Consider the following 12,021-nt stretch of genomic DNA (forward strand, 5'->3'; position numbering starts at 1 on the left):
CAAGCCAGTCTTTATAAACCTGCCCCACTGTCTCTTTAATACATGCGTCAAAATCAGTCAAAAGAAAAAAAAAAAAGTAGGGACATGCCCATGCTGTCATTTATTTTTCTGATAAGCCTTATCAATTATTTCCAGGAGGTCAGTAGTGAAAGGCAAAGCGGAGTTATTTATGTCATACCCAGAGCACAGACTGAAGGAGGAACAGAAGCTGGTAAAGAAGAGAAGGCCAAAGCAATAAATAAGGCAAGATCTGAGCTTGTGCGCTCATAAAACCTACAATCACAGGCAGCTAACATAACGGGCAATTTTGTTAAAGAAATGCCAAAGAAAAAAAACTACAAACTTAAGCCAGCAGGAATTGCTCTTTAAAGACGTTTTCCCAGAATAGCATTTGTCTTCACATGAGCCAGTGCTTGATTAGAATAATATAAAGAGCTGTTGCTCATCATCCCCGGCTCTAGCACTGCCTCGCCGCCGCTGCAGTGATTTTTTACAGGCTGCAGGATTGATCACATGGATACAGCACACATCAACGCTGCAGCAAATCATTGAGCTCTGCCGATGAACAGTCTCACAAGCTGCTGAGCTGTTTGATTGCGCCTGAAGCCATTATGTGACCTGCAGCCATGTCAAGGCTACAGCTTGTAAATAATGACCAGCGCAGCAGCTGGGATCACCATGATCATTACAAACAGGAGCTCTGAACATAGAAGGTCCACCAGCAATAAAACATTATCAATCCTCTAGCAAAAATATCAGTCCAATAAACGTTAAACATTTTACAAGGTCACACTTCACATGACTTCGCTCAACACAGGCACTAGAATGGAATCAAATATATTGAGGATTACCAACCTATAAATAGTACTGGATAGTCACCAAATAAACTGATCATACAGGGTTAAATCCGTATAGTAAAGCATATGAGCAAAAAAAAATTACAACTAAAATGCTTAGCGCTGTATGTCAAGAATATTTAAGTATTATAGGCAGATATTGGTGCAAAATAGATGTTGTATACAAGTAATAGCCGCATATATGGCCAAGGTTTTACCTAAATGAAGGCACTGGAGACAAAGTGTCAGCTGGGTCCCTCACCCCGACGCGCTTTTCACCCATGTTCTTCCCGGGGCGTATTATCTATCCTCTGAATCAAAGTTTCTTATGGGATAGCTTTTTTTTGGTTTGCAACCCAGCAGTGTGTACAATATGTATCAATATATATATATTTGTGAACTTGAGTCCCTGACATCAGGGGGTCTTCAAATCTCATGCTAAGGGGAAGCAACATCTCTCTTCAAGTGTAGGCAAAAAGTTAAGACCGCTAACTAGCTGCAGAGGTGATGGGAAATTACTTGATGGATGTTGATGGCAGGAAAGTGGTGGGGAACACAGTACAGAGTGTGGAGAAACACTGCAGGTCTGGGAGGAGAGTACGGGTTTTTTACTATTTTGTGCACCTCCCTAGACCCATGAAGTTTAACTTTTAACGTAGGGCACAACCCTTTCACCACTAGCAGCCAAGTGTGTCTATTCCATGTACAAAATGTATGGAAGTAACAAAGCATTATAATCCTTTTCAATTGAATTTTTTTATTTACATAATTTTGAAAATTGGAAAACAGCAATATATGTGTTATTCACTACTACTTTCCCTTCAAGTTTTATATATTTTAGCCATTTGTGATTTATCTGGTGTGGAAAATGTTCATTTAAAAAAAATTGCCAAATTACTTTGGCCCTAGTGGCGCCTTAGTTTAGCCTGAAAGCTTTTTTTTTTTTTTTTAATTATTATTATTATTATTTACAATATCAAACGAACAGCAAAAAAACAAAAACGGGAGAACCAATAAATAAAAGTTATTTAGCCAATTTAAAAAAACATAAGTGTTTACAGAAGGACTTTGCACATGAGTAAAGAATGTTTGCATATAATAAGTGAAATTTAAGGGTCATTTACACTACAGGACCATCGTGAATGAGCGATGTTAACCACTTAATGACCACCGATACGCCTTTTAACGGCAGCAGTTAATGGTACTTATGCCTCAGCACCGCTTTTTAACGGCGCAGTGAAGCGTATAGCGCCCTCCAGATTCAGAATTTCTCTGGGGTTTTGGCTACTTGGGGTAGCTGAGAACCAAGAGAACATGACTGGGGTTGGTTTTTACCGACCCCAGCGTTGCGATCGCCGTTAACGGAATAACAGGGACTGCAAAAAAAAAAAAAGTCCGATTTCCCATTTAATTTCTCACTCCTCTGATGTGATCGCACATCAGAGGAGAGAGAAATGGGGTCCCCACAATTTCCCCCTGGTACCTCCAGCATCCCTCCGGCCGCCGGCGTCTTCTTCTGGGAAGAAAATGGCATGTGCATGCGCAGTGCGCCCGCCAAGATCTACCGGCAACAAAAGGAATTTTTTCCTGTGGGTTCATTTTGATCACTGTGATAGACCACAGTGTTCAAAATAAAAAAGGGGTGTGTTGGGGTTAGGGATAGAGTAAGGCTGGTTTCACGTTTGCGTTAAAACAACGCTGCGCCCTGCGTCGTTAAGCCCCGCCCTGAGCCGGCTCCCTGCCCGCCCCATCCGGGATCACCGCCTACTTTCGCATTTGCACGCATGCGATCGGCGCACCCTATCTTTAGCATAGGGTGCGCAGATCATGCGCTGCCAGTGTGAAAGTAGCGTGCTGCGCACTTTTGACGGTGCACCGTGCGCGCCGAAATGCAACATGCTGCATTTCGGCACGCACGGCGCACCGTCAAAAGTGCGCAGCACGCTACTTTCACACTGGCAGAGCATGATCTGCGCACCCTATGCTAAAGATAGGGTGCGCCGATCGTATGCGTGCAAGTGCGAAAGTAGGCGGTGATCCCGGATGGGGCGGGCAGGGAGCCGGCTCAGGGCGGGGCTTAACGACGCAGGGCGCAGCGTTGTTTTAACGCAAATGTGAAACCAGCCTTAGAATTGGGAGGTTCCACTGTTTATGTACATCAGGGGGTCTACAAAACACGACATGGCACCACCATTGACTCCAGCCAATTTTGAGGGTCAATAAGTCAAATGGTTCTTCCTCCCTTCTGCCATGCACCCAAACAGTGGCTTTCCCCCACATACGGGGTATTGGCGTACTCAGGAGAAATTGCACAACATATTTTGAGGTCGATTTTCTCCTGATACCCTTGTGAAAATAAGAAATTTAGTTCCAAAGTAAACTTTTTGTAAAAAAGTATAACATTCATTTTTCCTTCCACATTGCTTTAGTTCTCGTGAAGCACCCGAAGGGTTAATAAACCTCTTGAATGTGGTTTTGCGCACCTTGAGGGGTGCAGTTTTTAGAATAGTGTCACTTTTGAGTATTTTCTGTTATACTGACCCCTCAAATTCACTGCAAATGTGAGGTGGTCCCTAAAAAAAATGGTTTAGTAAATTTGGTTGGAAAAATGATAAATTGCTGGTCAACTTTTAACCCTTATAACTTCCTGACAAAAAAAATGTTTCCAAAATTGTGCTGATATTAAATTGACAAGTGGGAAATGTTATTTATTAACCATTGTGTGACAAATTTAAAGTTTTAAAATTGCTAAATTTTTGCCAAATTTTCATTTTTTTTTCATAAATAAACACAACTTATATTTAAGAAATTTTACCACCAACATGAAGTACAATATGTCACGAAAAAAATCTCAGAATCAGTGTGATCCACTGAAGTGTTCCAGAGCTATGACCTCCAAGTGACAGTGATCAGAATTTTAAAAATTGGCTTGGTCACTGAGTGCCAATTTGGCTCTGTCACCAAGGGGTTAAAAACGTTTGATCATTATTTTGTTGTGTAAATAGGCTGCCAAACACCTGATTAACGAACAAAACGCTAGTTCACCAGGTGCAGCAGCACAAAAGATCATCACTCTCAGGCTATGTGCACACGTAGTTGGAAGTGCTGTGGATTTTTCCGTGCGGATTTTGAAAAATCCGCAGGGCAAAATACCTGCGGTTTACCTGTGGATTAGCCTGCGGTTTCACACCTCACATCCGCAGCAGAATCCGCACCGTGTGCACATAGCCTTAGCGGTGCATTGTCCAGTGTAAAACGAGACTCACACTGCCAAGGACCATGGCAGCCTATGAGCACTGAAGGATCTCAACTAGATGGCTCACTGTTTGCTGTGGTCTGCATGAGTAAGTAGGCATTGAAAGGTTTACCACTCGGAGGTTGTATTGTGTGCGTAAAGTAGAGATGGGTGGACACCTGGATGTTTGGGTCCGGCTGAACAGTTACAAGAAGTTCGGGTTCAGGTATCAGAACAGTACCCGTACCTGAACTTCAGTCACTTGAATGGGAGGGCCCGAGCATCCAGTGTTTTCCACACCGATACGTGCATAACAGCGCAGCAAACATCGCTTCTGATCGGCAGTAAAATCACCACTGCCGGTCAGACAGCCGCGGTTCTGACACGGTCAGCCCGCAGCTATGATCGGTCACTGGTGTCCCATCAGCTGACACCAGTGACCAGAGGTAAACTTTAAATCTCATATCACAGCTGCGGGCTCACGCTGTCTTTTGACAGTGTGGGAACCTCGGCTATCTGTCCGGTGGTGATAATTTTACCGCCAATCAGAAGCGGTGTTTACTGCATTATCATGCAAAGGACAGCGTGACAAACACCCGATGTTCAAACAGTAACGCAGACTTCCTGGAAAAGGTGTCCGGATATGGATGCCGAACTGTTCGGGTTTGCCCATCCCTAAGTAAAAGGAACTTCAGAGCCAACTCTTTTACACACTGAAAGGAATAACAAAACAGCATGCAGAATGCTCCCCATAATGGAGGCTGCCAGAATTTGATAATTTTAGGTCTATGGAGAGGGTCAAGTGGGTTGTAAAAAAACAAAAACAAAACACATTACCATTTTGGATTATTGTTTGTGACCTGGAAAAGCGACCGTGAATAGCCGTCATATGTAGAGGTGTTTTCCCATCTTTACTCTGAAAAACAGAAGCAACAAAAAAACTGTAGCCAACACATGAAATATCAGGGGCTATTGGTATGAATACCCCCTTTCCCTCAAACATTCCCTTAGCTGTTGTATTGTAAGGCTGTGTGCACACGATGCAGATTTGCAGCGTTTCCGCAGCGGATTTTACCGCGCAGAAACGTTGCATATCCGCATTGTGATGTACAGTACCTTTAAAATGAATGGAAAAAAAAAAACGCTGTGCAGACGCTGCGGATTTTTCCACGCGGTTTTCCTGCGGTACAAAATCCGCAGCATGTTACTTCTTTTGTGCGGTTTTCTATCTCCCCTGTCACCAAATCCGCAGGGGGAAACCCGCAATGGAAAACCGCACAAAAACCGTGTGAAAAATGGAAGAAATCCGCAGGAAAAATGCAGGTCATTTGACCTGCCGTTTTCTTCCATTCTGCACGGAAAAATCCGCAGGGCTCAAAACTCCGTCTGCACTCAGCCTAAAAGTGAATTTTACTTACAAATACTACCTATTTTACTACATAACCATGTAACATCTCCCGTGCGGACCTCCTACAGTGATATCAGCAACATTTATAAGCTGTGGACATGCCTGTGAAGAAGAGGGGAGGCCGTACAATCCACCCCTCTAGTTGCAAAAGGTGAAAATCGCACCTACATCCACAGCGTAAATCTTAAACCTGCAACACTCCTGTCAGTTTATGCGTTGGAAATATTTTGCATCATGTGTATGAGATTAACCTCTTCCTGACAGAAGCAACTTTCCATTTTTTTCCTACTCTTCTTTCAAGAGTCATACCTTTTATTTTTGCATCAACATATGAGGGTTTGCCTTTTGCGAGACAAGTTTTTTTTTTTATGGGGGTTCATAGTTCGGTAAAAATTTACTGGAAACATGATTCTTCAGGTCAGTATGATTGCAACAGTACCAAACTTTATAGTTTTTTTTCAATATAGTTTGCTCTATATTAGACACAAATAAGGAACCCCCTGTACAAATGACAGAAGTGGTGTCATTCTAGAAGGAGCGCCAGCCCATACCTGACAGAATTAGTGGCAGGGGCTGAGAACAGAGCCTACAACGTGAATAAAGCCAATTATACGAAGCATACGACTCCTTCAACGCACCTTCTCATAATATTTCACTGAAGGCACATTGCCTTACTGAATGTGGTATTTGATGCTCAGTCATATTTTATACCCGACTAACAATTTATTCAGGGAAAACAAATCTGTTCTTTTAAATGGTAATTCTCTTCATTTTATCATTTGACGAGTCATTCTGTGGTGATCAAACGTTAAACTTTTAGACTTGTTTTCCAAGACAAAATGTGTTCAGTGAAGGATTCCTCAGATGTGGAGCGGCTCCTTTGATGTTGTATGAAGAGAGAACCTCATAAGCGTTTCCAGACTATCAAGGCAGCTTGTTCAACCATAATAGATGTGCTGTATGCTTAACAGTCTCCAAATGCATGCTCAAGTCGGTCAGCCATGCAGCGTGTCAAGAAACTAGGTCAACTTTGGCCTAATCAGCTTCCTCGGAAAAGCACTTAAGACTGAAACCTGCGCCGTTAGCCAAGAACACACTCCATTCAACGGAGTCCATTCAATTTCAGGTTCATAGACCAACAATACCGCAACGCAGCTGATAAATACCCCAGGATGACAAAAGAGGATGGCATTATATAATTCTTTTATAGCGGGAAAAGTTTAGGACTAAAATAAAACAAAGTGGTGCACCTAGTGTGAAGTAAGGTACAATAAGTGCATCATATTAACACACAAAATACTAAAATCCAAACAGACAATTAAAGAGTCCAACTTGATTAAAGTTGCTAACAGGACAAAGATATTCCAGAAAACTATACATGATGAGATAACATCTGCTTGGTTTCCCTCTAGCGAATATAATGGCTGTGAAGGAATGTTAAAACATTTTGGTATTGCTGATAAATGCAATTAGCTACATGTAAAAGAACTCGAAGAGTCGAAGTTGTAACTAAGTATAGTAAAAACCAAATTCCATAGGGAAAACATTAGTTTCCACATAACCACTTTCCCAGAGTATAAGAAAAAAAACAAATCTGCTTTATTCTATCAACAATTAGAAAACAGATTCTCATTAAAATGAAATTGATTAAAGTGAGTTTTCCAGTTTCAGCAAATTTGCCCCTATATACAGTATAGGCTCCCACTCATCCCCCTATATACACACTATAAGCCCCCACACAGCCCCCCTATATACATTATGTGCCCCCACACAGCCCCCCTATATACAGTATGAGCCCCCACACGCCCCCCTATATACATTATGAGCCCCCACACAGCCCCCTCTATACAGTATGAGCCCCCACACAGCCCCCCATATACAGTATGAGTCCCCACACGCCCCCTATATACAGTATGAGCCCCCACACGCCCCCCTATATACAGTATGAGCCCCCACACGCCCCCCTATATACAGTATGAGCGCCCACACAGCCACCTATATACAGTATGAGCCCCCACACGCCCCCCCTATATACAGTATGAGCCCCCACACGCCCCCCCTATATACAGTATGAGCCCCCACACGCCCCCCCTATATACAGTATGAGCCCCCACACGCCCCCCTATATACAGTATGAGCCCCCACACGCCCCCCCTATATACAGTATGAGCCCCCACACGCCCCCTATATACAGTATGAGCCCCCACACGCCCCCTATATACAGTTTGAGCCCCCACACAGCCACATGTATAGTATGAGCCCCCACACAGCCCCCCTATATACAGTATGAGCCCCCACACAGCCCCCTTCATACAGTATGAGCCAAAACACATAGCCCCTATATACAGTATGAGGTCCCAGAAAGCCCCCTTACAGTATGATGCACACACAGCCCCCTTATATACAGTATGATGCACACACAGCCCCCTTATATACAGTATGATGCACACACAGCCCCCTTATATACAGTATGATGCACACACAGCCCCTTATATACAGTATGGTGCACACACAGCCCCTTATATACAGTATGATGCACACACAGCCCCCTTATATACAGTATGATGCACACACAGCCCCCTTATATACAGTATGATGCACACACAGCCCCCTTATATACAGTATGATGCACACACAGCCCCCTTATATACAGTATGATGCACACACAGCCCCCTTATATACAGTATGATGCACACAGCCCCTTATATACAGTATGATGCACACACAGCCCCCTTATATACAGTATGATGCACACACAGCCCCCTTATATACAGTATGATGCACACACAGCCCCCTTATATACAGTATGATGCACACACAGCCCCCTTATATACAGTATGATGCACACACAGCCCCCTTATATACAGTATGATGCACACACAGCCCCCTTATATACAGTATGATGCACACACAGCCCCCTTATATACAGTATGATGCACACACAGCCCCCTTATATACAGTATGATGCACACACAGCCCCCTTATATACAGTATGATGCACACACAGCCCCCTTATATAGAGTATGAGCCCACATATGTAAAACTAAACACTCCTCTTGCTCCTGTTTCCCTGATGCGCTGCTCTATTCTTTGCTGTGAGCACTGAGGCTCTGCAGAGCAGACGTGATGTAGTGATGCCATCGCATCTGCTGTCTCAGTCCCACATCCTCCTCCACCATCAGCATTATTATTCTCCACTATCTGCATTTTAAGAATCTACATTTTGAGCAAAATCGGCACCGTCCATCAGAGCGGACCGTGCTGTATGAGGGGATTCTATAAGGTATTTTTTGGCAGGGCAGAGGTGGTTGGGCGTTGATATGCAAGTTGGGAGACTACTGTAAAAGAGGAGTTAAAGTTGGTGGGTTTATATTGGGAAAACATGGTGACAGGTTTGCTTAAACTATAATTACATAGAAATTTGAAAAAAATGTATAAGAATATTCACAGTGATACAATGTCTACTATAGGGGATTCCCTAGAATTTGCCTAGTTGGAGGCAAAGTGATGGCACTAAGTAACCATAGCTCACTTTTCTAATCCCCCGATTTCTGTCGCTTTAGGGCTTGCAGCCGGTCACATCCTAAACAGCCTTCGTGTGACCACTGCAGTCAGTGGAAACTGAAGTCACGAGGATTATGGGGATGTTAGATGGACGGACGTAAAGGAGGCCAGGTAGTGAAGTGGCCAATAAAGGTGGTGGTATGGCCTGGTGGCCAGCATGGGACAGGCATGTGAAGTTATAGGGAGGATAGATGCAAGCAGAGTGCAACAATATAGAGGTGCCACAAGGAAGGCTGTGAGTGTCAGCAATGTTTGGTAGGTCTAGTAAAGATAGACTGCAAGAAATTAACCAGTTATATGTAGGAAATTTTGTTGGGAGACAAAAATTGTATTCACTATTGAAAAAGGGTCTGGGAAACCAAGAATTAGGGAAAATAGATTATATTTAAAAGGATTACAAGAATTTGTGGTATTTAATTGGTGATGGAAAAATTTCTAGTAAGTTTGTGAATTAGAGTGTAAGTAACTGGGTCCTTTCTGGTACAATGTAGACTAATATTAATGAATCATATAGAAGACTATATTCAAAGTAGAGATGAAAACAAATTCCAGCCGTGCCACATGGCTCATTAGTTATGTCAAACTCTATGAAAAAACAAACAAAACTTGACCGTTACAAACAGGCAATTGGTGAGAAGCAGGGATCAGCGATGAATAATAAAGGCTTTTTTTTTTTCTCGCTTTAATGAAACTCGGACTTGGAAAATACACTCGCATATATTTTTGTGTCCTCTATTCAGCAAAATGCTTTAAATGGTCAAAGTGAATGTAACCCATAGATAGATACCGTGTAAGCCTACCCTAAAGGGGAGCAAAGTGAAAAATGGCATCCATTCATCAGAACACAAGAGCAGCTGTCAGTGTTCTCAGCCACCAGACTTCTACGTCTAGAGGCCTATTAATACTTGCCATCATACAGATAAAAATGTGAAATGCAAATATAATGTGATTAATGCTCCTCACCTTAATATTTACATCTGCACCATTGCAAACCAAGAGTTCCAGGCACAGGGCTCCATGGGTCGATGCAGCAGCAAAATGTAAAGGAGAAAATCCGCGCTCATTTACTTGGTTCACATTAGCACCACAATCTAGAAGTTCGTTCACCACCACGTCTTGCCCGTTGTAGCAGGCCACATGAAGAGGGGTGTTACCATAAGCATTCGATTCATTCATCTAATTAGGGTGAGAAAATGAGAGGGTGTGAAACGTCTGTTTTTCTACAAGCAGATACAACAACAACAAAAAAAAAAAAAGGAGTGCCGCACTGCAGCCTACACGTTGCTTTACACAAGCCAAGGAGAGTACACAACCGCACACTTTTTACCATCTTCTCTTTTATTACATGTGTTACATTCCCCATCTTTACATATGAAAAAAAAAAAAATGTACTAAAAAACTAGGGATAAAAAAGGGAAACATGCAGATGTCAAGTCCAGACAAGTGACGGCTGGCAGGCCTGTAGGCTGGGGAAATAAAAGGAGAGTTCAAAGAAGAGCTTGAACTTACATCCACTCCTAAGTCTAACAGATACTTGACTACACTGATCATCCCGCTGGAGGCTGCGGCATGCAGCGGTGTGTAGGATTTCTTGTCTTTACACATTACTTCTGCTCCATGAGTCACAAGCAATTTGACAACTTCAATGTGACCTAGGATAAAAAAATAAATAAAATGACGGCATGACTGACAAGTATGTGATTTAAATGGGATTGACAAAATACAGAGATGATCAGGTTAAAAAGGAGTGTCATCACGAAACGACTGTCCAAACCAAGTACAGGAGGCCAAGTGCATCCTTGGTGTGGCCAAACACTTCTGTCCAATTTCCCACTTATTTGTTTTCCCATCTAGTACCATCCTCCTCTTGCCGGATTGACAGCTCTGGCTTTACAGAAGGGCAATGATCGATGAGAAACAATTAGGTGTTAAACTGAAGTGTTTGACCACACCAAGGATGCACGGAGCACCTGGGCTTGGTTTGAACACTCATTTTGTGCTGACAGACACCCATTAACGTACATTGTTTGTTATTGGGCACTAAGGTCCGTTTGAAACATGCTCAGGAGTTTAGCCTGCTTCCCAACAAGCACATACTGACTGTGTTACAGCCGGCATCTGCAGCAACCAGATGATGCTCTGATTGCTGCCGTTTGACAATTTAGATACTGAACCAGATGAGATTGCGGGGTCATGATAGGTCACCACAGCAGCCAGGACTCATTGCAGGCCCCCATAATTGCCATCTTAGCCCTCCTGTAAAGCTCAGCCACAGGCTGGGCTTCACAGCAAAACTAAAATTTCAATATATACTCTAGAATAGCAACATATAGTATAAGCAATCAAACCACTGCAGGTTTAGGGAGTCTAAAAAAACGCAGTAGACATTTGTAAAAAATGTTTACATCACCATACACATATAAAAATACTGACTGCTCTCCTGCTCAGTACACTACCATTGCCTGATGGGGTCAGGTGAGGGAGCTCACAAGAGGTGAGAAGGTTGTTCCAGGTCCACACTGGCCAATTCGAAGGCTCGGTGCGGAGTGGGCGAGAGCAATGAATAAAGAGAATTCTTACAGGAATGCCAAGATGCAGAGGCGCAAGGAACGGATCGTTAGGATCCTAAATAGGAAGGACAAAGTGCTGGCAACAATTTAATAACTGGAAAACTGATGACTCTTTAGGCTAGGGCAACCTGGCGACATGTGACACAAAGCAACACTGGATATAATGATCTCCTATGGTCCTATGGTGTCGTGTTGCAACCTGCGATATACTGCGACACAGAGTGGCGTATGTTTCCAAAAGTGTAGAATTTTCGGTCATTGGTCAAGAGTCTCAAAGGACACATTTGCCATAGACTTCAATGCAAGTAGGTGAAATGTGACTATTGTGACGTTTTATTTACAGTAAAATTACAGCTCAGTCGCAGGACAGTAAGTCACAGAGAAGTTGCACAAATATTTCTGACTGCG

At 43.0% G+C, this 12,021-nt stretch overlaps 1 protein-coding gene across 2 annotated transcripts in view; it reads right to left on the reverse strand.

The window, feature by feature from the left end:
• The window catches only part of ANKRD28 (ankyrin repeat domain 28), a 200,781-nt gene that overhangs the window by 65,253 nt on the left and 123,507 nt on the right, over positions 1-12,021 (reverse strand). For both annotated transcript variants that reach the window (XM_073550723.1, XM_073550722.1), the window contains exons 7-9: positions 10,553-10,695; positions 10,007-10,219; positions 4,909-4,987 (exon numbers count right to left, since the gene is read on the reverse strand). In XM_073550723.1, the coding sequence (XP_073406824.1) occupies positions 4,909-4,987; positions 10,007-10,219; positions 10,553-10,695 (435 nt within the window). The remainder of the gene's footprint in view (positions 1-4,908; positions 4,988-10,006; positions 10,220-10,552; positions 10,696-12,021) is intronic.

This window comes from Dendrobates tinctorius, unplaced genomic scaffold (genome assembly GCF_039654945.1).
Source record: "Dendrobates tinctorius isolate UK_male_01 unplaced genomic scaffold, ASM3965494v1 ptg000167l, whole genome shotgun sequence".
Taxonomy (NCBI): domain Eukaryota; kingdom Metazoa; phylum Chordata; class Amphibia; order Anura; family Dendrobatidae; genus Dendrobates; species Dendrobates tinctorius.